The sequence below is a fragment of the Halichoeres trimaculatus genome, unplaced genomic scaffold (genome assembly GCF_033239565.1).
Source record: "Halichoeres trimaculatus isolate MK-OKI-2021-1 unplaced genomic scaffold, fHalTri1.1 fHalTri1_scaffold_5, whole genome shotgun sequence".
NCBI lineage: Eukaryota > Metazoa > Chordata > Actinopteri > Labriformes > Labridae > Halichoeres > Halichoeres trimaculatus.
This window is the reverse complement of record NW_027437183.1, coordinates 7,518,733-7,546,025: the sequence shown is the minus strand read 5'-3', so window position 1 is coordinate 7,546,025 and position 27,293 is coordinate 7,518,733. Positions and strand designations below refer to the sequence as shown.

The 27,293-nt window shown below is 40.4% G+C and overlaps 1 protein-coding gene across 2 annotated transcripts in view; it reads right to left on the bottom strand.

The window, feature by feature from the left end:
• kank1a (KN motif and ankyrin repeat domains 1a) overlaps positions 1-27,293 on the bottom strand; it is a 78,925-nt gene that overhangs the window by 25,955 nt on the left and 25,677 nt on the right. For both annotated transcript variants that reach the window (XM_074669790.1, XM_074669791.1), the window contains exon 2: positions 15,690-15,819. In XM_074669790.1, coding sequence (XP_074525891.1) covers positions 15,690-15,726 — 37 coding nt within the window. In that variant the 5' untranslated portion in view covers positions 15,727-15,819. The remainder of the gene's footprint in view (positions 1-15,689; positions 15,820-27,293) is intronic.

The following is a 27,293-nucleotide window of genomic DNA, read 5'->3' as shown; positions in this document are numbered from 1 at the left end:
GTTCAGGGTGGCTGGTGGCTGGAGCCAGAGGTGGGGAATATATTGAATAAACAACATATATTGCAGGTTCTAGCCATACACTGTAAAAAAAAAAAAAAAGGTCATCTTGCTCAGCTCGAAGTAAGGGGGCCATGAAAACTGCTCCCCCTGGTGGCTGGCTGTAGTATAGGTCAAATATCAGACTCTCCAGTCATTCCAGTTGGGCTGTGGTCAAACTTTAAAAAATTAATACACCTCGTAGAAATTATTGTCACGTCTGATTGTTGTGGTGATTTGAAGATATTATTTGGCTGCCTTGTATTCAAGTCCTCTTTTTTACTGAAAAGCTTCGTTTTCAGTAGTTATTAGAGGATAAAAACAAGGTTTAATGTCACGTTTAACGATGATTGACAGCTGCTGTTCTCATATATTTTTTCAGGGACGGTAAAATATGTTGGGAAATAGAGTCAACAAGTAATTAGACTCTCGAAAGAAAAAAAGTAATTATTAGTTTTGTCACCCAGCTCTACTCAGATTCCCCCAGAATCCCTGACAGGGCTCTAATTTCGTAGACCAGGCGCAAGCGTAGGCGCACCTGCCCTGCGCCAGCCTTCGCTGCGCGAACAGGGTATGACCGGCGCACTTTGCAAGTTTCCTGCAGTGCCAAGAGAGACGCACTCAAGGTGCAGAGAGGCACAGAGGAGGGCGTCCACGCTTACATGTGCGCACATGTGCCAGTCACCAAATTACAGCTGCGGAGGGTGCGCTGAAAATAGACCAGGTTGGAGCTGGCGAGCTTTCTGCACTGTTGTTGGCACGAAATTGTCACTGCCACAACATGAATCCTCCGATACCTCCCCCTGGCGCGCCGTCACACCCATCTCTGTGCAGACGGTCTACAAAATTGTCAAACTGGCAGCGCACGGAAATTAGAACCCACAGTCTCTACTGCCCAGACTCTGGCTGTACAACTGCTACAATGGCTGCGCATGTGACGGGTATTTTGGTTTCAAAACCGTACAATGGTAAAAGGTGGAGCCATGCTGTCCACTCTATATACAGTCTATGGTTTTTAACACGTAAGATCTATGAAATGACTATATCGCGGCCATCGAGTACAAATTGTTAAGTAAATGTGGTAAAACGTTGGTTTGTGATTCTGTTTGGAGTTTCACTTTCTTCACTTTCTGCTGGTGCTTCCCTCACAGCGAGCAGCACACTCCCCCCACCTGTCCAGAAAACTCTCCTACGCATGCATCTTTTTGTTTTAGGAGAGGAAGGAAAAAAGTTGCTTGTAGATTTCACAAGTTGCAGGTTTTGAGTTTGCAAATGCAAATTTTTAAAAATCCAACTGAAGGGTCTGCTTAAATCATTGTACTGGTGTCATTGTATGTAACCTTATAGAGCAGATGGACCTGCCTGATTCAGTTTCTGAAATCCTGCAGATCCATCTTGCCAGGCTCAATCGACCAATGAATTCACTCGGCTAAATTCTAACCAGCCCAATCAGGGACGAGAGGAGGGAGCTACGGAAGTGAGGAGCAGACGTGATGTCAGCAGACTTTCGTACTTGTCGGCTTTCCTTTCATTCCTAAGTTAACTTTACAAAAACGGCAGCAGTCATCTAACACGTTATCACAGCTGTTTCTCGTGTTCCTGTAGTTGTTTGTCAATTGTTTCTCAGCTGCGGCACACATATTTCGTCATACCGTGGCTTGATGTGGATTGGTCTGTGGTCAGTGTATCAATCAGAACGGTCGTCCAATCACCAGCTGCTAATGTTCTTGTAGGTCCCACCTCCAAAAACAAATCTGAAGAGCTGCTACCCAGATGGACTGGTGAAATATTTCCATGGCGGATATATGAAACTGTTCGTCTGGCGTGTCCGGTTACATTTTATGCATCAAAGGGTTGAATTATGAGAAATCAGAATGTTGAGATGTCTATTGTCACACCTATAGGCGATTAGAAACACCAATTAACCTGACGACCCTTTTTGCAAACATTGCAACTAAAACAAACTTGCTGGTCAGTTTATTTTTTGTTGTTTTTTTTTCAGAACATGGTTTGTCTGATATTCGTCTTAAGCGCCTCAAACTGTTCACACAAGCTCAAAACACCCTAAAACACCGAAATTTTGGGGGCTGAGCAACATGTGTGAACAAACAACCTTAATTTTTACCCTGACTGAACTGTATCCAGCCAGTTGGACGAGAGTCCATGCTAAGTTAGGGTGAGCTAAATGATTACCAGTAAATGCAGCAGGAAATGAGGACGTTTACATCAAACGACTGGCGCGGACACAGAAGAAAAACACTGTAAAGGACATGTGTGAACAAGCAGCTTGTGAAAACTTTTGAGGCAGAGATACTAAAGATTTCTGGACAAGTTCATCAACAGATTTCTTTAAAACCTGTCAAACTCATCAGACAGAAGCAGAGAGCTGTACTGTTGTCACACTCACAGCTGCAAAGTGGAAAAACACAGTTAGTGCTCACACTTGGTGCATTATACTGGATGAGGGCAAAGCATGACGCAAAGTCCAGGGTGGAGGGGGCTCAAACACACTTCCCCACACACACACACACGTCCTTGTCTCATACAAGCGGCCTGGTATTTCCTGGCTCTGCCTGCGAGCTCTAAACGCTTAATTACTCTGCAGAAAAAGTAATGCCAACGTTTGATCAACACCTCGCTCTGCTGCAGCTCAACACAGCGAGACACATCCGTCCCCGTGAAGAAAACCAGGAAACCAAACAATACCTACACGGAAAGCGGCACATTCCTGCTCTCGCACACCGTACAGAGGCAGGAACAACTGGCTGTGATCAATCAGAGTCTCCTAGAAAGTCGCAGGGCCACGCCAGAATCTGCTGCCAAATTCAACAACTCCGCTCTGTGCACCATGATGCAGACGGAGGAAATGTTTGGGCTTCCTCTGCAAACACTGAGGCAGTCTGAATCACTTTTCTCATAGATGGTCAAACTAAACAAGCAGACACGTCAGACACTGCCAGAGTGCAGGCGGCTTTATTTTAGAGAGCGACTCTGCATGGGAAACGTTTGGATCATGACTCAATGTGGAGCAGCCAGTGGATCAGATACTCACTCGGTCATGTTTGTATATTATATGTTGATGAATTTGTGTCTAAACTTAAACTAGATGCTGAATTAGGGAGCACAGCTCAGCAAGCTAAATGTAGAAAAGTATAAAACAGAAAACAGATCAGCAGGAGGGGGAAGAAGGAATAAAAATGAGGGTTCAGGCAAAACAGCTGCAAATTAAAGCGTTACTAACATGAACACAACCACCAGATGCTTCTGGTTACAGGGCGGGACACAGATTCTGATTACTCTGAAAAATAACCACAGGAAACTGAACAATCTCATCTAAACATGACAGAGAGAAAGAAGATGCTGTTTGACAATGAGTTCACCAATAATAATCACATGCATGAGTGAATCTGCAGCTGCAGAATCCCTTTAAAGGTCCCTTTTTTTTTATTTTAGTGTTTTTTAGGTTGATATTCCGAGTTTTTGAAGACCACACTGCAAAAAGCTGAAATCTTACCAAGTGTTTTTGTCTTATATTTAACAAAAAAAAAGTATTTTTAGGCTTAATACAAGTCACATTCACCTAACAAGTCCAGAAAAATGTCTTAATTCAAATCATTTAAAGACAAAAATGAGATCTGAATAGCTTGTAATAAGTAAAAAAAAAATGCCAGTGGGGTAAGAAAAATGTTCTTGTATTAAGACATTATTCTAATCTTGACAAGTACATTCCTCTTTCCCCGCTGGCAGATTCTTTTCTGCTTGTTACAAGCAATTCAGGTGTCACTCTTGTATCAAGAAAACTTGAGATAAGACACTTCTCTGGACTGGTCAAGTGAATGTGGCTCGTTTTAAGTCTAAAAAACATTTTTTTTACTGAAAATAAGACAAAACACTTGATAAGATTTCATTTTTTTTGCAGTGTGTTTTTCCAAGTAATTCAGAAAGATTCAGAAATTGGAGAGCAAGGATGTGTCTGATATGTGTGTCTAGATTATGGTGAGGGAGTAGTCCTTTAAATATTTAACAGTGACCAAAAAGAGACCCAGCCAAAAAAGCTTGGGAACCAGTCAGTACATTTAGATGCATATGCAGCATCCGAAACGCAGTGAAAAAAATCTGTGTGTACACGAAAACGCTGAGAGACTGAATACACTGAAGTAAGCATGCCAGGCCTGTAGGTGGTGCTATAACTGTCTTATCCAGAAGCCGCTTTTGGCTGATCTCCACCAAAGTAGAGTTAGGGCGATCATTTGGTGTATTGGTGAATTTAAAGAGCAGAAATGGAGCAACATATGCACATTTTGTTTAAAGACAGTCAGCAGATGCAGCTGATTGAGCAGCACAAGCACAACACGGTAGTCTGTGACGATCATAACAACGGTTGTTGTATGTTTTTACATGGCAAAAGTGTCCGCAGCATTTCAGAAAAATTCCCCCCCTGAGACCTTTTTCAAAAGTTTGCGTTTAAGGTCGGCTCAAATGCCGTTTCTGTGTGAACGCGAGGTCGAAACGCAACAAAACTTATGCGTTTCACCCTAACACCGTATTTATGTAGACGGCCCCTGACTAAGGTCATATCTCTATCATTAAGCCAAAGTGGGGGGTCTAGTCTTGTCTGCTTATACATACAGAAAAGAGAATCAGACTACTGGCCAAGAACATCTCACTCTGTATTAATAGGCAGCCCTGTGTCCTTTCTTGATAAGCAAAGCTGCGGGTGTATCAAACCAGTTTCAGTTCATATAAAGAGAAAGCAACGTTCTTAAGACGATGGCAGAGATGGATGCAGCTGTAGCTGAATGCGGAGGTGTACTGACACCTGCTAAGTCCAGCCAACAAAAGTCAGATAGCAATCCCATTATCTAGGTGTGATAATCAAGCTATGTTTAGTCTGATTTCGGTAGGACTAAGCTGTTTACATGCATTCCAATAGTCCGATCTTGTGCTGCCTAAGCTCATAGTCTTATTTATGAAGCTGCATGTAAACATACTGACTGTAGCAACCAAAATACCATCTGCTCTGTTTCATTTACACTAGAAAAAACGGTGCAACAAAAAACAACAAAAGTGTGATGAACTATAGTTTCTGAAGTTTAACAATAGCATGGAGCTAGCTTCATATTTACTTCCTTTAAGCTTTGCTGAAGCGACTTTTCACCTCCTGCATTAGTCAGTGTAAGATACAGTATTTGTTATCCTATCGTCTTGTCAAAAACAAACCAGATCTCACTGACTGTTATGAGTTAATCAATGATTTCATGTCTGGCTTCATAACCTGTCCTCCAGTGTGACCGCTGCCTGGATGATACATTTATCATTGGCCCACGAGTACAACTCGACTTCCTGCATCAAGTCTCATTCAGCTGCTGTCAATGAACAGTTTAATCCACAATTATAGACACTCGTACTTAAACAAGCCAGTCCTACATCCATTCATTACCACTGCTGTGTAAAGACACTAAAGGTTCAGTCTGTAAAACAAACACTGGCTCTGTTTAGTTTACAAAGACTCAGCACCCTGCTCCATTTAATAAGCTCACAGCTCTTACATCAACACAGTCGCACAGAAACAAACACACAAAAGGAAAGTGAGTGAGGAGAAGTAAGCTCAGTTATAAAACTGTACCATGGGGTGAGTTAAGCAGCAGCTGAGTCTGTCCTCTTCACAGAAACTGAACTGTCTCTGTGGGTCTGACTGAGCTACAGCGGGGGAGGAGTCAGTTGTCTGGACTCTGACCGCTGACTCTGGGTTTTCTCTCCTAAACAAACCAGAGGAGTTCATGGTCGAGAGTCCTGAGCCGTGACTCTGCAACCTCCTCAGGGTTCATGTAGGACAACAAGACTGTAAAGCAAAACAGAGGAAGCTCTAAAGACGGACATAGGAAAACTGTCCAGGGAGCTGTTCAACACTCACCTGGTATTTATCATATTTCCTTAACACATAAGCTCCTTGTGAGGGATGCATCTGTTTTGGCACCCCACTGTGGACGAACAGGGTCTCTGTGCTGAACTGACCCTGTGCATGTGTAACCACGGCTGTCTGTCCTTTCTTCGTATTTTACTAAGAGATGGTATAGAGGGATTATCAGTCTATGCATTTTGACTGCAGAAGAAGAGTTTAGCTACATTCAATCAGACGAATTAGTGTTTTTTAAACACTAAATTCAAGCTGCTAGCCGCAACAAAATGTTTGGTTTTGCTTTGGCCAGTTGTCAGAAACGATACTACACAACAGAGGCAACGTCTATCAAGTTTGGACGGTTACAGAGACACCAGTGTTTTGGAGTTAATAGCGACTGTGCAATCTGGTGACTCTTAGCCAAAGGTATCAGTGATAAACGGCCGAGTTCACCAGTTAACAGGGTCACACTTCACACTGTAACACCAGTGACGTCTGTGGATGTGTCTTCTTTCTCCAACCCCATTTAACCAAGATTGACCACAGACAAGCAATATGAACTGCTGATATTCAAAATACAGATAGACTTTGCTTATTTAATGAAAAAGTGGTTTGGGGCTGAGGTTATGACCAAACATGGACTCAAAGTAAGCGTTTTTTGGTGGTTACCCCTCCACATCAGTTGACAAACTGTTGATTCTCCACTCAAGCTGGGTGCGCATTTGCCGTTGTCGATAAACAAATAATCTTTCTATCCATTAAACCCTGGGGTTGCCACCCGTCTCATAAAATACAGAATTGTCCCTTATTTTTTGCACTTAAACATTGCGTCCTGTTTTGAATTAATACGGGATGCAATTTGTCCCGCATTTCCAGTTTGCCCTGAACGCAGCACCACTCTGCCTGAATTCAACATGCGTTTGCATCCGCCCACTAGAAACGGCAGTTGGTTGGTTGATTTTAAGAGTGAAATAAGTGCTCATCATTAATTGGGTGAGAGAAAGTCACAGGAAATCAGAAGTAAACAGTCCGTAGCTTTGGCTGCATTTGGTACCAGTGTTGCCAACTTAGCGATTTTGTCGCTGTTTTTAGCGACTTTCTGGACCCCTAAGCGACAAAATTAGAGAAAAGCGACTAGCGACAAATCTAGCGACTTTTTTTGGTGGTAGGTGGCTCCAAGGTCACGGTAGAAAGGTAAAAACAGCGCTGTTTTCTGTCTTCCCCCGTTTGTTTTTCGTAAAAAAAAAAAAAAAAAAAAAAAAAGAAAAGTCATTGTGCAGTAATCCAGAATGAGCTTGTTTTGAAGTTGCCTTCTGCATTCACACCAAGCGGCAACCTCCGGTCTGAGAATATGAGACAATGCGGAAGAGCTAAAATCTGCTATTTCTCGAGTGTTCGCTTGAGGCTGGGTTTGGAAGTAGCGGGAGTCACATACACATCAAGGCAAAAAAAGCCTTTTTCAAAGCAGAAATTAACCTATTTACAGCCTGGTTCAAAAATCGTCTCCTGACTGAGTCGCTAATTTTACTACCGACACCCACTGTACGGGGAGAATTTTTTTCTGAAGGGCCAGTCAGAGGATATTAAGATTGTGAGCTCCCCCAATAAGAGGCACAGCTGAGGGTCATGTGACGGCTGTAGGCGAAGCCCTTGCCACCACCAATACGGCCGCTATAGCCAATGTGCTTCATTTTCCGCTTAAGAAACAGACGGGTGATGTCGGCGAGACCATAGACATATATACATAGAAGCTTCATTACGTACTGAACCGCGTAGCGCGTCGCCGCCATATTGGATGGGTCTCCTCACTCCATTCAAGCAGTAGATACAAGCGGATTGAGCGCAAAGTGATTAATTATGCCGGTATTTTGTGCCGCCTACGGTTGCTATAACCGGTGCAATATTGAGAGCAGATCACGTGGGATTACCTTTCACAAGTAAGACTTCACAATAATTTTGTTTTATTGACCATTTATCATTTTATGTCATTATAACTAACGGTATTGGACTATCGACAGTAGGAGCTGGTACTCTCTCACTTTGTCTCAAGCGATTTTCTTCTTCTTCTTCACATTTTTAAGATTTCCAAGTGACACTGGCTTGAGGAGGCCTTCTTTACAGCTTCTCTCCATACAACCACAGCCACACCGATGACAACCCCTCCCTGCCCCTACCATCACATCCCCTGCTGCTAATGATGTTGTTGTTCCTCCTCTGCTTGTTAATACTCCACCCTATGTGTATTTTTATGACTCTTTAATACTTTCTTTTTGTTTTATTTACTATGATATATTTATATTTACAGTTACTATAATTATACTGCAGCTGCTAGTGTTAAATGACTTTCCTCCCTTTTAAAACAAATTATCAATATTACTGTTGTTCTACTTATTATTATTATTTTTTTTAATCTTTGTTCTTATAAGCAGCCATACTACAATTGAATTTAATTTCATTATTATTGTGGCTGATGTTGCCATCATTATTATTTATTTTACTACGATTAAGTAGTAATTAAAAGAAATACTTATTATTAATATTATTATTATATAATTATTATTATTATTATATTAAAAAAATATGTGTAAAGTTGGCATTGTGAAAATATATATATAAGTAAATATAAGTATATATGTATGACCACAAAAATGTTGTTGCTCATACTTTTTGTCTGTCCGTCTCACTGTCCTGTCTCATTGCACGACAAAAAATAGCACAATAAAAAGTATTTTAATTTGAAAGAATGTATTAAAATGAGTGACCGCATCCTGTATTATTATTATTGAATCTGTGTTGTTTGTAACAAACGTATCTGTGTGAAAATCGGGTAGAAATTTGCTTAGTTATGCTCATAATAGTTGTGCATTCTACACCTTTCTCAGTATAATAAACGCACTGGGACGGTGTGTGAGACCCATCCAAGATGGTGGCCGGCAGCTATGTCAGCTCCAATAGGCAGCACCAGTCAATGAGGCGAAGTATATAATGTCTATGTTTTATACAGTCTATGATTTCCACCAACTAATTCCTCCATGTTTGGCTGATCTCTCCATTGGCTGAGAAAGATGAAGGGGCAGTTCCATTCCGTCCCACTATGACATCATCGTGTTTAGCTGAGGAAGACAGTTCCATTCCATCCCACTGTGACATCATGATTGGCTGAGAAAGATGAAGGGACAGTTCCATTCTCCAGGTTTGTATTAGACTCTACTCTTATTTCTAACACTCTCTTATTTCATTTTATCGTTGAGGCTTCACTGAAGCAGGTTAGTTACTGCAGCCAACACAGCTAATCATGGTTTTTCAATTTATTTGGGACGCATTTAACTGGGCCAAACGACACGCCTGGTCTTTGTATGAAATTTTGCATGAAATGTTTACAAGACAAAAATATAATGCCCTGATGTTCAAGGTCGCAGAGCTTGAGACTGAAGTTAAAACAGTCATTGATCTAAGACAGCTAGAGAGCGCACACTTTTCTGCTCAGCTTGAGGCAGAAAAGGAAGAAAACAAGTGCCTTTTTGATCAAGTGGAGTATTTGACCAATGAGTACTACATATTTGACAAGCAAGCTGCAGACAGAGAAAGATGTATTTCTAAACTGGGAGACATGTGTCAGGAAGAGAGGATGCAAAAATATCAGCTTGGCATAAAAGTAAGACGGCTGGAGAAACTGCTGGAGGAACAGCAGCAAGAGGAGGATGAGTTAGAAACAAAAGCAAAACAAAGCCTAAGTGAAGCCGAAAAATTCAGAGGACTGTGTGAGATTTATGAAGGACAGATAAGAGACAAAACAGAGGAGATTCAGTTCCTTAAGATGGGGCGTGACATGGATGATAATCTGAAAGCTCAAAGGACATCAGAGGCTGAGAAAAAGATCAAAAGCCTTGAGGCGAAGCTTGAGGCAAAAGAGGAGATGTTGGCTGAACTAGCTTTTCATCACAATGAGGAAATCTTAGAGCTAAGGGCTGAGTTAGAAAAAAGAACAGGTGGAAGTAGATCAGAGCAGAGAGAGGGATGAGAATACAGACCCATCTCCCAAAAAATGAAGAACAGGCAGGAGACATCATGTGGGGTGAAAATATTGTTTTGAATAGAAGAATGTTTTTTTTCCCATGCTCTTATTTTCAAGGACCAGGCTTTGAACAGCGTCTCCCTCCGTCCCCCTCTCACTTATCATGCCACACACAACGTCCTTATGACATCTAAGGTATAAAATAGCAGGGTTTTCTCCGGGTGCACCGGTTTCCTCCCACGGTCCAAGAACATGCTCATCACGTAGGTGTCTGTGTGCGCCTGACAGCTTGTCTGTCTACGTGTGTCAGCCCTACCAGCAGTTTTGTGCAAATTACTTGGCACTGAGAAAAAAGACCAATTACTAATTACTTAGTAATTAGTCATAGCTATTATTATGAAGTAATTATTGCATTACGTATTTGAATAACCTTTAATTTTGCGTCAGAATTCAGTTTTGGAGCAGGTTTTGCTTTGGGTCATAATGTTCATGTGCATGTTCTTGCTTTTTACATCTATGACTTTTAAGTACTGTCTGTTTACTCCCATCCTGAAAACACCAGTTTTAACCCCACAGATCACTCTGGACTTTTGCATATCAAATTTGCAGCTCCTGTCCTGTGTTTGATAGACCTGGATTCCTCTGCTTTTAACCATGTCTGTCACTCCACTTCTGATCTGTTATTTTCTCCTAATAAACTCCTTATTTTTCAGCATGGTTCTGTCATCCCTAAATTTTTTTCAAGTCAAAACAAGTCAGCTACTTGTGCCTTACATTCAAACCTCAAAAAAGCATCCACCCCTCTCCCTTGAGTTGGTTTGATCCAAAGACACTAAAAGTGATTCTCTCTGCAGGTTACGCACCCAGGTAGCTGTGTGATATTTGTTGCTGAAAACTTTGCAATAGCATCAGCTCCATACCGTGTCAGCATGATTGTACTCATGGTTACTTGTGTGTCTACCACTTTTCACGCTTTTCAGCTTAAGAAATAAACCCCTGTTCTCTGATGACGGGCAGACAGACGTATGTCTGCTCTCCAGGGGGGAGGGACTTCCTCCTCTAATAAAGAGCATGGCGTGACATCACTTCTTCAGTCTTCCTGGACACACCTCTTCCTCACTCCATCTGAGCATTTTGACCAGTCAGGGCATAAAACAGCAGACACCGAGCGTTTTCCTCTGATGCAAAGAGGTCTATTTCCGCTCACTAATACCTCATCCATATTTGGGCCACCACTTCGCTGTGGAGCTTCCAGTCTTTGTGGCAAGGGTTGCCTCTAGACATTAGGTCCGTCCCCCGGTTCAATATTCCCAGCATGGGTGGTTTTCAGAGACGATAAGTGAGAGCTGCTCCCCGTAATCAGCCTGTGCAGATGACGTGAGCGCAGTCCCCCTTGTCTGTTTAAGTACGCCACTACCGTGGTGTTGTCCATCCTGACCAACACATTCTGTCCTCTCAGAAGGGGCAGAAATGTCTTAAAGGTCCCATATTATGCAAAAATAACTTTATTAAGTCTTTTAGTGAAATTTGTGGGTCTTTGGCTTTCCTCCCAGCCCACAAAATGTGATATTAAGCTGTTTGGATTTTGGGGATTTGCCGACATCAGCGATTCCCTTATTTGACCAATCAGGAGCAAGTCTGACCTGATTGGTCCACCGGTGCAGATACCCCGAACTCCCTCCCCGCTGCTGGAGAGAAATCTCTCTAGCAGCAGGGAGGGAGGGGAGTGCCAAAGTCGAAGAGCCATCACTGCTCTGTTTTTGGCAGTTAACAGCCACATAGTTCCATGCACAAGCTTCCCCTCTCAGAAGAAGACAAGACTAAGTGGCTAGAGTTCATTTATCAAGGAAATGTGTCAGCTACACTCAGTAAAACTGTGCATGTGTGTGCTAGTCACTTCACAGCCGACTGCTTTTCCAACTTTGGACAGTACAACAGAGGGCTAGTGAATAGACTGGTCCTGAATCCAGGCGCATTACCAACCATCATCTAACAAACCTCAGACCCTGGAAATGTGAGTATTTTAAATGCTGTGTGCTGTGGAGCAGATGGAAGAGCTTTTCCTCAGTGTCCCCCCTGTCTCTGTGTTAGCTTCAGGATGCTAACTTTAGCTGCTGTTAGCCTGTTGTTTTAGCCTGTAATATTACAGTAAACGAGCTTCGCTGTTTTCTAAACATTGTGCACTGGGAGCTCGTGGCGCCGCTCTCAGTGACGTGGAAGAGCGGGGCGGTATCAGCGGTGGCTCATTTACATATGAAGGTCACGCACACTAAATCAGAGCACTCTGAACAGAGGAGCTATGAGAGCCTGGAAACAATGCTGCTGTGCTTGATTTATTGGCTTTTTGGACAAAAACATGTTACTCCCATTTCATGAAGACATCAATGATCCATATTAAACTGCAGAAAAGGAGCATAATATGGGACCTTTAAAGTAAAAAAAACAGCTCGGAGTTCAAGATAGTTTATGTGAAACATCTGCGTTTGTACACTCCATACGCCGTTCACACTCATGCCCTTGTGAGTGGCTCCCCAGCCCATACGAGAGGCATCTGTAGTAATGACTGATCTTGTCAGGATTGTTTTCATGGAAATATGTCGCCACAGGTGTAGTGTCAAAACACACGGCACGGTAATGAACACTTGGCAATGACAATAGCGAGTGGAGCTCAATCGTCAGTCAAATTGTTTATTTTGAGTTTTTTGCGACTGATTATCTGTTACCCACCCTGTACCAGCTGAAGTTTTTGTTTGCTTTTCTGGGTCATACAGAAGCATCAATATCCATTTCAGACTGTTTGCTTAAAAACTCCTCAAAGAAGCTCTAATATAGCTTGGCAGCCTTAAAGTGTTGAACTCGCTCCTCAGCTTCCCGTACAGATACTGAGATCCACACTACTGAATTTTGAAAATATGCAGCAACCATTCATTTTACCATCATCCGACTCCAAACCACACAGAATGAGCCCCACAAAACAGCTCAGCTTTCACTCTCTTCTTGAAATTCTTTCAGTGCAGCAGGTGACCACATTGCAAGCTCTATTTTTACAGTTAGCAGGAGGAGGAGGAGGTTGGCGCTGTTTGGGTGGCATTCCTCTGCATTTTTTACATTTCACTCCACAGCATTTGAGCATCATCCACACATTCTTTCTCCTCCAGACTAAAAAAGGCTTCATATCTCAGGGTCGAGTCCCTGCCGGTGTCAGACTGACGCCGAGGACACCGTTCAAGTGTCCTGCGAGCATCTGCTGTGCATGCTGTGCATTCCTGGGGGGATTTGAAAGGAAGAAGCTTCACTCGCTCCTGTTAGTCTGCTCAGGAATGTGAGCTGTCTGCAGGTGTGTGTTCAGAGCTCCTCCTCAGCTGACAGCGCTTATTTCACACTGAAGCGGGGAAATCTCTCTCTGCATGTGCACAGTGTGAACAAACACAACTTAAAACAGTTTAGGAAGAATGGGAAGGTGAAAAAAATACGGGGAGATGAGCTCAAAGGAAGTTTTTTGGCCCCAGTGAAATTATAAATACTCCTTCCTGTAACTGTGACTAAAGCTTGTCATGTAAAAAAATCAGACTCTGGGGTGCCAGTATGGCCTAGCAGTCCAGGTTGTGGGCCCCATAAGGAAAGCCCTCAAGTGAGTGGGTGGCCTGAGTGCAAGTCCAGCCTGTGGCATATTGCACCTTACTCTCACCCTGTTCCCTGCTCTATCCATCATCCTGTCCTCTTCAAGTTAAGGGTATAAAAAGCAGAAAGAAAATCAGACTTAGACAGAACAAAGAAACCAACGCAGCATGATCATCAGGATTTTTATGACCCCTTGTTAGTGAGAAATAAAACACAACAAGGAAAGTCTAAATGGATTGGAGGTAAGTGAAAATTAGAGATGCATCGATCTGATCCAGCCCTTCAAAGCTGGACCGGGTGTCGGTGGGAAAAGATTGGTCCAAACTTGACACTAAGGTGAAACTATGATTTAGCCTACAAGGTATAAAAAATTACAATGAAATAGTCAAGTCTGTAAATTCTGCTGTTAAACATTTGAACACAGTTTAGATAAATTTTAACTTCAGTAATTCCACACGTACTTATTTTTGCCTTTTACTCAAAACTAGGGATGCACGATATCGGATTTTTGCCGATATCCGATATATCGACCCTTTTGGCCGATACCGATACCGATACCGATAATCACAAGTTTGTTTGTTTTTTTCACTGTAAAGAAAGCTAAGTCTATCCTGTACTGGAATTTATATGTTACTCTAATTGTGACGGTCTCATTTGTTTAAGAAACACACATAAAACAAGACAAAAAACATTTGATTTTACCATAAATAAGAAATGTATTATTTTTTCAAACTCAAGACATTCAGTATTGAAATACAGAAAAATAATTTCTTTAGATCACATGAACTTTAAATGTACAATGCATTTTTAAACATAATCAAGTTGCATTTGATTATTTTAGAGCTACTGTAACAACCAGGTGACAGACACAGAGCTCTGCAGTGCAAATAAATGAAGTGCTACATTTTATTTAAGGAGCTTATTTTTCAGATGGAAAATAATAATAATCCTAACTGAATAGCACCTTATCGGCTGTGCATATCGGCAGAAATTTTCATATCTGCCGATACCGATAAATGTGTTTTTAAGCTTTTATCTGCCGATACCGTGCATCCCTACTCAAAACATTATGTCTTATCCCACAGTAGAGCATGCAGGTTATTATTTAACACTGGTATCGGATCAGGATAGATATCAGTCAATACCTAAAGCCTAGTCATCGGTATCGGGACCAGAAAAGCTGGATCAGTGCATCCCTAGTTAAGTTGTTAAATGTGTCAATTGTTTAGAGCTGAAACGATTCCTCGAATGATTCAAGGTACTCGATTACAAAAAATACTTGAGTAATTTTCTCCGCCTCGAGGAATCATTTAATTTTAAAAAAGATCAAAGAGTGGTATTTCAAATAGAGCTGAGGCCATATTAAGAGAGTTTTCAGACACCTCACGCTACCTCTTATACAAAATAGCAACTAGCAACAAATCTAGCTTCTTTTCTGGAGTTTGGAGACTAATGGGTCATTCTATGAAACGGATGCCATTTGGGTCCGCAACATTTAATGAGATGTACAAGGCACAAAAAAATGTGTCAAAGTGTGTTTACAAATTTTGGGGCTACCACAGGAAGTGCTCTTATTGACATGCTGTATCAGAAAATTCTATTTCTCAAAGAGAACAATTTTCATTTGAAAAATAACTCACTCACTCACTAAAAGTAATTTACGACAGTGTGCGGAGACTCCGGGCCAGAAGGTGGCACAGATCCTCCTCCTCCTCCATCTTTAATAAGTCAACAGTATTGCATTTTCACTTTTTTATATTTGACTTTTTTTTACAATGTTCTGATTTTATTTCAATGCATTGTCTCCATAGGAGAAGCTCAGTTAAATGTGGTCATCTTCAACATTATGAAGTTGTTATGTAGTGAATTCAGAGTGTTTGTAAACACAAAACTTCAGCTAGAAAACATGGACACATGAACATTTTGTGAACTGTGATGCAGGAGCTCAGCAGTTAAATATACATGCCTGATGTAAGCCTGAAACAGGACTCCTCATCTACTTTTAGCCCCATTGTATCGTTACACAGCTATGTTTATTTTAGTGAGCTGAGCACATATTGTCCACTAGGAGTCAAGGTGTCATTTGACATGTTAGAATACAACAAAGAGGTTGTTTACCTGGGCCATTGCCATTCACGTGCATGGTTTGAGCCATGGCTGCAGCTGTGTGCTCTCAGTCCCACAACAAGACCCACTGCGGTCATGCAACTGCCATGCATCAAGTCCAGATTACCATGCAACCTGCAAACTGAGACAGAGCAGAGGAGGAGAACATTAACTCACATGTAGGGTTAGTTAGCAAACACAAAACATCTTTACAGCACAGTGCATGTGTAATGTCAGCTCCACTGACTTCTTGTGAACTCTGATAGTTTTAACTGAAAACCTTGAAAGCTACAGTTTAACAGAAACCACACTTTTACAAGAGGTTTCCGACCAACATGCATTTTATGACTCATTCCACACAGGCCTTTCTTTCTGTGCGTGACGGCGCTGACCTCTGCTTTTTCACAGGTGTGTTTGCATCTGACATTTATGAACACAGAGGTCCTGTGTCCACCGACTGGTTCATTATCAAAGGACACATTATGAGCAGGAACAAAAGAGCTATTCTGCTGTAATAAAAAAGGAGCTAACTGCCAGGGGAAAGGCGACTTCATGGGCCACAGAGAGGAGCATCTGGAGGAGTGAGGACGCAGACAAAGTTGGCTAAGACGATACACTCCAGCTCTTTTTAGACACTCTGTGACCGCAGACTCTACTTAATATCAAGACCAACAACCTGAGATCCTCTGAGCTGATAATCACAAGCTTACTTAGAGGAGCCTGGGCCCCCTGCTGGTCTTAGAGAGGGTCCGACTCCTTAGGGCAAAATCAGACTGGTAATATTTGTCTTATGTAGACTTAGCAATCCAGTCATCTGTTGAATATCCTGCACTTTGGGGCACTGGTTTCAATTTCAGCTTTCAGCTCTTCAGCCTCACCTTCTTGCTTTCCCATCAGTTTCCTGCTCCATCCACTGTCTTTTCTGTCTCTAAAAAAGACATAAAACCCCCAAAACAAACCCCAAAACAACAATCTTTAACAGACCTCAGTAAAGGTCACTCATCTCTCTCTCGTCGGTGGCCCAGTTAAATCCACGTTAATAGCACGCACCCAAATAAAGCAGCACAGCAATGTCATTAGTCTGATGTGTCTAAATCCTGACTGTCCGTCATCCCCAGGACTCATTATAGATCTGATCCAGAATCCAGAGTCCAGAGGGCAGAGGGATATGAATAGAGCAAACTGGACAGTCCACACACACAGAACACAAGGACGCCGTCCTCTTTGGAGTTACTCCCCCCAAACAACACAAGCCATAACATGTGAGGAGCTATGAAGAAAAGACAAAACCAATTCTAATTTATGAACATCCTTCACAGCACCACTGACGTTCACACACTCATTGATATCATAAGCCCGCTGTTAATGCAAACAGACTGTTAAACGATAAATACAGAAGGAAATTAACATCAGCCGTCAACTGTCCCAGCCTCTTTTATAGTTTATCTTTTGGCTCTAGTTTCAGTTTTGCTATAATCACTGTTGTTTGTGAGCTCAGTTAACAGCAAGTACTCCATCAGGCAGTAAAATAGTTGTATTGACACACACTCAAGGATTATTTGGACAAATAATGTGTTACACTTTGCTCTTAAACAGGCCACGCCCCCTAATAGAATAGAAAAGAATAGAAGCACTCTAAATATAAAATAAAACAAGAACAATTGTAAGAGCTGTATACGCCAGATTTAAATCAAAATACTTACTGGTTTTAAAATGAGAAAATAAATACAATATTAACTTCATGTCGACTAAAAGTAAAAAATGGCCATGGGGAGGCCCTAAATCTGTCTAAAAATCATCTTGTGTGTCACCAACTTAAAGTTAAAAAACTTTATTTCCCCCCATTTTTTATATCAAAAAAACTTGACCAGCCATGGTTTCCTACTGCAGGGGTGGCCAACCAGTCAGAGACCAAGAGCCCCAAAGATTAGCGTGGCACTACAAAGAGCCACATCACACACGTGGTCTTACAAATGCACTTCCTCTCACACACAAACAAAATGACACATAATAATAATCGATACATCTCCAATTTTCAAAGCGAGATTTATCGTGTTTGTAAGTAATTAGTATTGGTCTCTTCTGCAGTAAAAACAGAAATTTGTATCTGACACAGCTCCAAAGTTTCATCTATCTATCTATCTATCTATCTATCTATCTATCTATCTATCTATCTATCTATCTATCTATCTATCTATCTATCTATCTAGAAAGCTATGAGCACATGTGATTGAGAGGAGCACACATAGAGAAGAGAAACTGAAACTTAAGTATCAATCTCATCACCCAAGTACTGATCAATAGTAATCCCAACGTTAGCATCAGTATATCAACATTTTAGATTGATCGGCGCCACCCCTGCCTCACTGGATACCAACTGTCATCTGTGCTCGTTTACATCTGGGTAGTAGAGCACTATGACATTATGGCAACAGACACTTACTGGAGCTGCAGCCCCAGTTAGTGGTAGAAGGCTCTCCTACAGCTTGAACACAACTTACGAGCCTTATTTTGGGCCCTTGGGCCTAATAAAACTTGTGAATATTTTGATTACCTGACTCAGAGTTCTGGTGCTGACTAGCAAACAAAACTTCATACTTAAATACGTATTCTTGCTGACACACAGCTCCCACAACATAATCTCCTTGGCACAGAAAATAACAGAGTCAATCGCAAACTATCAATACCTTATTGGACACAGAAAGCTACAAAGGTTCATTATGACTTTAATGATGTGACATTTTCCATTCAGGACTTGGAGGGTGAGTGATGAAAAGGACAAACCATTTCACTTCAAGACTGTCAGCAACACCCATGCATACTCCATGAGTATGTAAACATGTTCTTCCAAAGACTGAACTTCAACATATGGACGAGCTCTTCTTGCAAACTTCATGCAAACACACCCAGCAGACCAAAAGAAACCATGAGACTGACCAAACATCTCCCAAGTGTCCTCTTCCATGAGCTGCCAGAACTCAAACCTGAAGAAGGAGCAGGAAACGCTCACATATTAGAAAAGGATGTTAAACTTAGACTTCGTTATCACCTGAAGCATCACTGCTTCAGGTGACACCTTCAGATCTTAAAGGACAAGTCCGCATTTTTTTTCTGTCCTCTCCATATTTTTTCACATGACAGCAACATGACTCTCAGTTTACACATATTTCTGCTCCTAATTTACAACCCTGTTGACTTTCAGGATTGTAGTAATTCTATGAATACCCTTCAAGAAATCACGGGACTGTTGCAGTAAAACCAGATTAACTCACTCTGAAATACATTCTTAAAGGACGTCAGTGTTACCTAGTCTAATGACAGACTGTGCGGCTTTTTACGCCACATTTCTACATCTTTTCACTCAACAGATGAAACAGAAACAGGGATGTTTTCAGCATTTCTATCCTCTGGATCAAGTGAAACTGAAAGTTAACCTTGTTAGTTTCTTGCAGCTGCAGGATCTTAAGTATGATCTTCAAATAATCTCTAATGATGAGCTCATGCAGCTTACCTGTAACTCTCATTATAACTTCCTCCCGCTGCGTGCAGGTAGCAAACACGACTGAGTCCACAAGAGCCCCGAGCTCCAGCCTCTACCCAGCAGCCTCTCTGGGTGAGAGGGATAAGTTTCAAGCTAAGATTAGACGACTTCCTCAGATGACAGCTAAACGATCTGAGTCCTATAAGAGGAAACTGGACTTTAGGCTGTTTGGGCAGGACGGACCCCTACGCTGGGCCTCCAGGTGAAGCACATGGCGAGCTAACAACCTGTGGTCACTCCTCACGGTGCTGACCTTAACCTCAGGGCTGAAAAAACAGCTAATGAGGCGGACAAGGGGACGTAATGGAAAGACTTTCATGTACAGTTACACATTAACCAACACGGCTGCGGTGAGACCTCTTCAGAGAAACCAAACACCATAAATGATCAGATCCTAACCAAGCTGAGGACGCCCCATTCAGACCCACCACAGAGGAACTCTTCAGACTTTTAGTTGGAAAAATATAGATAAACACACTCAGAGATAAAGGAAGAGAAAAGTTGTTGAGTTTTTTGTTTTTTTTACAAACATTTGTATATTTTTTGTTAAATCTGCAACCTGTTGGCCTGATATACAGAGCCTTAAAAAATATTGAATTTACAAATCAGTCTTTTATTTTAAAAATCAGTTCATTATTTCAGTAATCAAGTAAGAAAACTCAACATATTAACAGTTTCAAGCCTCTCCTTGCTGTTTTATGCTTCAGTGAATCATGTCCTAAAAACTTGTTTTTCTGTTTTTTATTTCACAAAATAAATGTCCGGCGAATTAATTTGATATTATGTTTTTTCAATTTTTTATTTTTATTTTTCCTGTATTATTTTTTTGTACATAATCTATTTATTTGATCCAGGACCTTTCCTGATCCCCTTCAATGGTCTTCTTATCTCAGTGCTCCACATCCTATAATCTGTAGGGATGTTTGATACCACTTTTTATGCAGACCGATACTAGTAAGAGTACTGCTTCTTGAGCACTTTTGATACAAAGTACCGATACTACTCGCACTTTTGATACACAAAATTTCAATTAACAGTGACCAATCATTTTGATAAAAGACAACACAGTCACTCTGATATTGAGTCCAAATAAAACACCAACAACTCTCTCTGAGTTTAGAATTTTTTTGATAAATATTAAAAATACATATATTTAAAGTGCACAATAAAACTAACAACTGTCAAAGTTTAAATATTTTTTAAAGTAAACTAAAGTGCAAAATGAAAAAAGTTTAACTGTTAACTCTTCCTGGTTCATTCATATTGTCTGAAAAGGACCTGGCGCACATTTGCAGTGGTCAAACCACAGCAAGTAGCAGCATCTAGTGGTGAGGAGGACTTGCTCAACGTAAGACTGTCTTGCCTAGAGTATCTGCTGCTAGTATCTGCAGCCTTCACAAGTACCGATACCTTGAAAAAAGGCTGGTATCGGCCCAATACCGATACCTGTTATCTGGATTGGGACACCCCTTATTATCTGTGACTATTTTCCTCTGTTTTCGAAGAAAAACCTGTTTATAGTCTATCGACAAAGATTCATTGTTCTCAAGGGAAATGAATATTGATTTTAATGCTTTTATTTTGTTACACCTGGATTTACTCTTGTTGACCCTTTTGTGTTGTGTCTTGTTCTGCCATCTTTAGTTTTTTAGACCTCTGTCTGTTCGATGTAATGTTTGTATTGTCCTTTTCCTGAGGCCTGCCACACTTTTTAAGTCATTTGATTTTAATGTTGCTATATAAATAAAGTTATTATTTTAATTATTGTTAAATATCTCCAAGATTTCAAAAGAAAAATGTTTGAAAGTAATTTTAAGTTTAAGACATGATAGTCATTCTTCTTATAGAGTCTTCTCTCTTTTTCTTTTAATCTTGACGTCTTATCTTATCTGTCATCATAGACCTCGTGTCAGAGTATTGCTACACTATCTTATCTGGGATATTCATCTGGCAGCTCCAGTTCTCATAAACTCAAACACTTTTATCACCGGTGTTGGGTAAAAGAAAAGGAAGACATCAAAGATTGGGCAACATTAAAGCAAAAACCAACATATTCAAAACTCACTTGAAATATTAGGCCAATATATTAAGTAGGGCTGGGATGATATGCTATTCTCGTGATTCAATTCTACCAAGATTTTTGGGGTGCCAATTCAATTTAAATTGCAATTGCAATTCTTCCATATTTAGGATTTTTGTCATTTTTAGTTTTCTTTTTTAACACCATACCATGGGAAAAAGTGAAATGATGATGATAACGTCTACAGACTATATCAGAAGCCATACTTTCCCATAAAATACATATCACATGAGTCAGAGTGAAACATTTCACCCTCTGCTGAAGAAAAGAGGTAATTTTTTTTCCAATCCAGTTTATAAACATGGACAGAAATGAAGAATTTGAATAAAAAATAAAAAAAAAACTGACAAAGAATCACGATTTTAACATTGTCATGGTGTACCCCATGTAAAGAGGCTGCAGTCCTTAGGCTCAAGTTAAACCTGCGTTCCTATGAAAGAGAGGGTGGGCCTGATTTACCCAACTGTCCAATCCTCTGGATAAGAATGTAAATTAATTGTTAATAAATAATAACATTTTGACTCGACACCAAGAGGTTCAAATGCTGTTAGTTATGCACTGTAAGTCCAAACCAAAATCACGGTACCTAACATGGATGACATTTTTGTGACAACATTCTTGATGGGCACGTTTGAAAAGCTCACTTACCAAACTCCAAAAAAAAATCAGAAAAACACTCAAAACCCCTGCAATTGCATCCCAGCTGACTGAAACTTGGTAAAAAAATGTTGACAGGAGTCCAATCCTTGTACTTGTCTCAGCATAATATCATTTTTAAACAGTTTTCCTTATTTACAGTAGTATGGTGGTTGTACGGCAAGACGTGTCACTCGGGTTCAAATCAGTCCTTGAGATCTTTTCAGAACATCCACCTCTCTCCAGTTTGAATTGTTTAAATTAAATGAAATTAATGATATTCAGGATAAGTAAACTCACCATATACGTAGATGTATAACTATCAGATCCAAGTTTAGTCTCAGGAGCTCAACATGACTGAAGAAGTGAAATAACAACAAACAGTCCACGTCGAGGCGTTAAGAGACATAAACCAGATCTACTCGTTCTGTTCCTTCTCTGCGGTTACATAAATATGAAGCACGCACGTGGAGCTCTGAGAGTGACAGGAGCTGCAGGTCGGCTGATGTACAGTGAGTCAGATCGGGTTACTGCTCACAACAAGGTGAGTGTGTTTACGAGACAAACTGACAGGATGACTAACCAGTGATCAAACAGTCACACGTGAGCTTTTGTCTTTTCCTAGTGAAATATTTAGCATCCAGATCCTCTACATCAGTTATTAATCTACAGTGTAAAAATTATCCCGTGTAAGTTGGGGTCCTGCCCTCACAGTATGCTTTATTTCTCTTTTACTTTTGGTAATTTTGACCATGCTTTTTACTATGCAGCTACTGTTTATTTGCTGACCAGTAGTCTATCATTTCCCGTCCTCTTTGATCAGGAGCGCAGCTTGGTTTAATAACTCCACCTTGTTCATTTACTTTGCTGTACTGGGTCTAACTGTGCAGCAATGTCTATACTCTTCATATTATCATGTATGTTTCCTATGTTTTTATGTCTAAATGTGAATCTGCTGCAAACCAAATCGCCCTTCAAGGGACAAATTAATAAAACGAATGAATGGATGGATGATGCTCAATGCTGAACAAAAGAGTCTGTCCGATCAGAGGTTGTGGGTGATATATACTCATTGAAATAGTCCCACAAGGCACTGCTTTTCAGACAATTTTAAAGTGAAATGGGACAATGTTTTCACCTTTGATTCACAACTAAATTATTTAAGAAAGTAAATTTCATCACACACAGGACTTTCCAGATGTCAGACACATTTAAATGTTAATGTTAAACCCCCTTAAATGATTCAGCCATAAACTCTGTCTGATGGAAAAAAAAAACGTCCACTTTTGGTTTGTCCATGCTGGCATACTGTAAAACTAGAAATTTTCTGAAGTGACTTTATTTTGAAGTGATCAATTAACAGTAAAATAAGACTGAGGGGAAAAAAATCAGAAACAAAATTTTGCTCAGTTAATCAGTTAAACAGCACCATGATAGACCACAGTTCTCTCTGTGTGTTTACATCGGGGTAGTAGAGAATTACAGTATGAAGCTGGTGGCTATAAACAAGAGCTACAGCCTGAGCTAGAGACATATAGCTTTAACAAAATATGAACAGCCTTTTGGTAAAATGCTAACAAAACATTAAAAATGTGTTTTAAGGCGCTGTGAGGACTATCAATATGGCGCTAATTACAGCAACACCTTTGGTGAAATCTGTGGGGATTTTCAGGAATACAGACTCTGTTTCCCATAAGCACTTGCAACAACTGTCCTAAAGACAAATCTCCTGCCAAGGTGTGCATTTGGGGAACAGATTGTCTTTTCGACAGTACTTTTCTTTGTTCAGGGCAACTTTTTCCAGGATGTATTTATTTATAGTAACATAGAGCTTTTGTTTGAAACATAAAAACAATCAGACTTTGTAAACTTAGTTTGTAGTTTTAGTGTCCAGAAGATGAGCAGACTATCTGTTTCGTGTTGCTCACAGCCCGGTGCTCTGAAACCAAGCAGAGCTAACATAACCTCACTCTTCATTTTATTGATAGACTCTCAAGGTTTGAACAGACCACTGCAGAATAACTGCTGACTGTGGGTTGAAATCAACATTAGCACAAACAGCCTTCAGTATAACTGCCATAAATGGATTTGTGTTCCTGAGAAAATCCGACCAGACCACAGATACTGAAAATTGTGAATTATGAACAGACAAATATGTACTCATCTCATGCTTTAGTAAGCATAACACTCACATGCCTGTGGAGTCCACTTTCACTTCCAAAAATGTCATTTTGCCATCATACAGACAGACATGCAGGCCTTTGTGTCTGCAGAGTGTCTAGACTCATTTGTTTACCAAATAAAGTCACCAACTTCAGAAAATCTCTTCAGTGGATGTGGTGACGCTTCACTTTTTCCACTGTTATAAAGTGTACACACACACAAAGTTTAGGTTTGGTAACTGAACTGATGGTTCAACAGTAAACAGCCTGGGAAGTTCACAGAAGGTTGTAAAGGTTACAAACCCGCTGCGCTGAATATTCAACAGGCTGGTTTTTCCCCTAATAAAACTTCAGGCTGCAGCTTTAATGGAGGGAAAAAGCCTGAGGAGAAACTTCGATGCAGAGCATCAGAAGAGGTCAGGAGCATGGAAACACAACTACATGTGTGTGTTGGAGCAGTGGATAAACGACATGATTGTGTACCGATGTTTTTCTTTGCAGAGATGCTCTAGAGCAGGGGTCTGCAACCTTTACTCTCATAGGAGCCATTCTATCTCAGCTCACCTGGATTAAAGTCATTCAGAAGCTACAAAATCTACTATTTCTTCACAATACAGACTAAAAAGCGTATAAAATTCTAAACTTAGTAAAAATCTAGTGAATATTTATCTATACTAGAAATTCTTGGAATAAATGAATCTGTACATGTGATGCCCAATTTTTAATTCTTAATAAATTGAAAAAAAATCTAAAAAAAAAAAAAAAATGAAATTGCAATTTAAAAAAATATCAAAAATCTGTAAACATTTTGGACAATTTTGACGTTTAAAAAAATAAAGTTTAAAAGAAATTTAATCTTCAACAATTTGTAAAGATTTAAAAAATCAAAATCTTAAAAAAAAAAATAGAAAAACGCAAATATTACTATAAATTTCAAGAATATCTTAATTTCAGAACTTTGCTAAACACTCAAAAATCCTTGAAATTTCTAAACTTGCAAAAACTTTTTTCCCTTTTTTTAAAGAATTCTTGAATTCATTATCACATATCAATTTTATAGCTCAACTCATCATTTTTTGTTATTTGCTAATTTCTTGCCCGATAACAAGCATGTATATATATTTATATATAGCATGTTGGCAGTCAAGTGAATCCAGCTACACAGAATTAAAACCTGCATTTTCTTCCAGATTTGTCGTTCTGTAGATTTAGTTATCTTACCAGGGCTGTAAAACTTGGGGTGCATGGAAAGTTGGTGGGCTGTTGATGTTTTAAGAGGTGAAGTAGAGCGGTGGCAGGCTTTATTGACAGATTTGATGTTTATGTAGTTTAACAAAAATGTTGAAGCATGATTTTATTTAGTGTCAATGTCTTAAATCATCAATATCTTCTGTAAGTGAAATGAAAATTCTTCATTTTAATAATATTTTTTTAGAGCTACAAGGAGCCACTCCAAAGAAGTCAAAGAGCTGCAGGCTGCAGACCCTTGGTCTAGAGAAAAACAACCACAGGGCACTTTCAGAATACTTTGTTTTTGTGCTGTGAGGACTGTCGAGTGTAAGCGTGTAAAAGTGTGTTTGCAGAAACTCAGAGCAGGCTCTGGCTACTTGTCATCTCAGCTCTGCATCTGGCCCTCATTAAGAAATGCCTTTGAAGCTTTGGAGGCAAAGACGCGGGTCATACGCCCCGGTCAGAGCCGTAGTTCACTACTGTTTGGCAGAGTGTTGACCCCGGCTTGTGCCGTCTGACCGTTTGTTCCCCTTTGATGTAGTCAGTGAGCCTGCTGAGATCGACCCTCGAGAGACTTTCAATTATCCCGACGAGGAGGGAGGAACTTACAGGAAAGAGGAGTCAGCTGAAGAGGTTTTGGTCTTCTGTTTTATGAGTTGAGAGTCACAAGGTCAGAAGTAGCAAAGCAAAGACTTCCAGATGAATCCAAGAGGATGAAGGTGAAATTTTCCTGTCTTCAGGGAGACAAAGACACTTTCCTTCCCACCAACGGCTTAATTAACATAAACCAAAGCCTGTTGAAATGTTGGGAAAAAAAGCACTGTTCCTTTAACAATGAGCTCAATCCATCAGCTCACATCTACTAAGAAGCGGTCTGGTTATTAAAAAGCTGTTTTTTAAAAGTGAAACCGTAAGCATGACGACCTCACTTGCTCCGACAAACATCAGAAGTCTTTAATCACCAGTGCCGTGAGGCGAGAGCAGCACAATAGTCGTTACAGTGAGAGGATGAGTCAACCTTCAGTCCATCCTGTGGTGTTTTAATCACACATCAGGATATTTCTAGAGCCGTCGCTCTCATCTCTGTGCTATTTCTCCTCTGCTGCAGCCGCAGACTTCATGCACAACAGTAAACACAGCGTTCAACGTGAACTTGGCTCAATAATGAAAATCGAAGACACGATAGACACAGCCCAGTCATTATATTCATTCCTGTGTTTGACTCTTTTCTTCTTACTGTATCACATTCAGACAGGCTCACCGAGTGTGCGTACTTATGAAGAAGATGCTTAAAAATAGATCCTTTTTTTTTGGAATAAACTTAAAATTAACCCTCAGAATAAAAATGATGAATTACAGAGAGATCAGTTTGGACCATCTGTAAGACATATGTAGAATCCAAACCCAGCTGAGACTAAATCTACAGCATATCTGAACTGTGTTTAAGAGTCTCAGTAAAAAAAAATATTAAATTCACTTTGAAGAGATAGAGAAACGGTGTCAGTTTATCAGCTGTCTGCTGTTTCAGACAGTAATTATTAAAAAATAAATACAATTTGAGTAACAATGCAGACCAAAGGTGTTTTTCAACCACAAGAACTATGGTTCAAATTTAGTCCTGGGGTACTGAATCTATTCCGAAAAGAGCCCTGCCTGAGGGGTAGTACTTTACAGTCCTCCAAGAACTTTTGGGGCGGGGCCTGTGAGATAAACCTCTCTGATTGGCGGAGCATCCACAGTGTTTTTAATTCACCCTCCGTCCACAATAAGATGACACCCAGCCGTCATTGAACAATGGTCTTTTTTTTTTCCAGTTTAAAGAGTGACCTTGTAAACTGGAGACCTTTAGCTGAACACGTCAGTGGAGATCCAGTTTACAACAGCTGTTGAAACCTGAAGGAAGTCCTCTGACATACATCCTAGTTCAGTTTTATATACAAATACCCTCACAAAATCAGTATTCAATG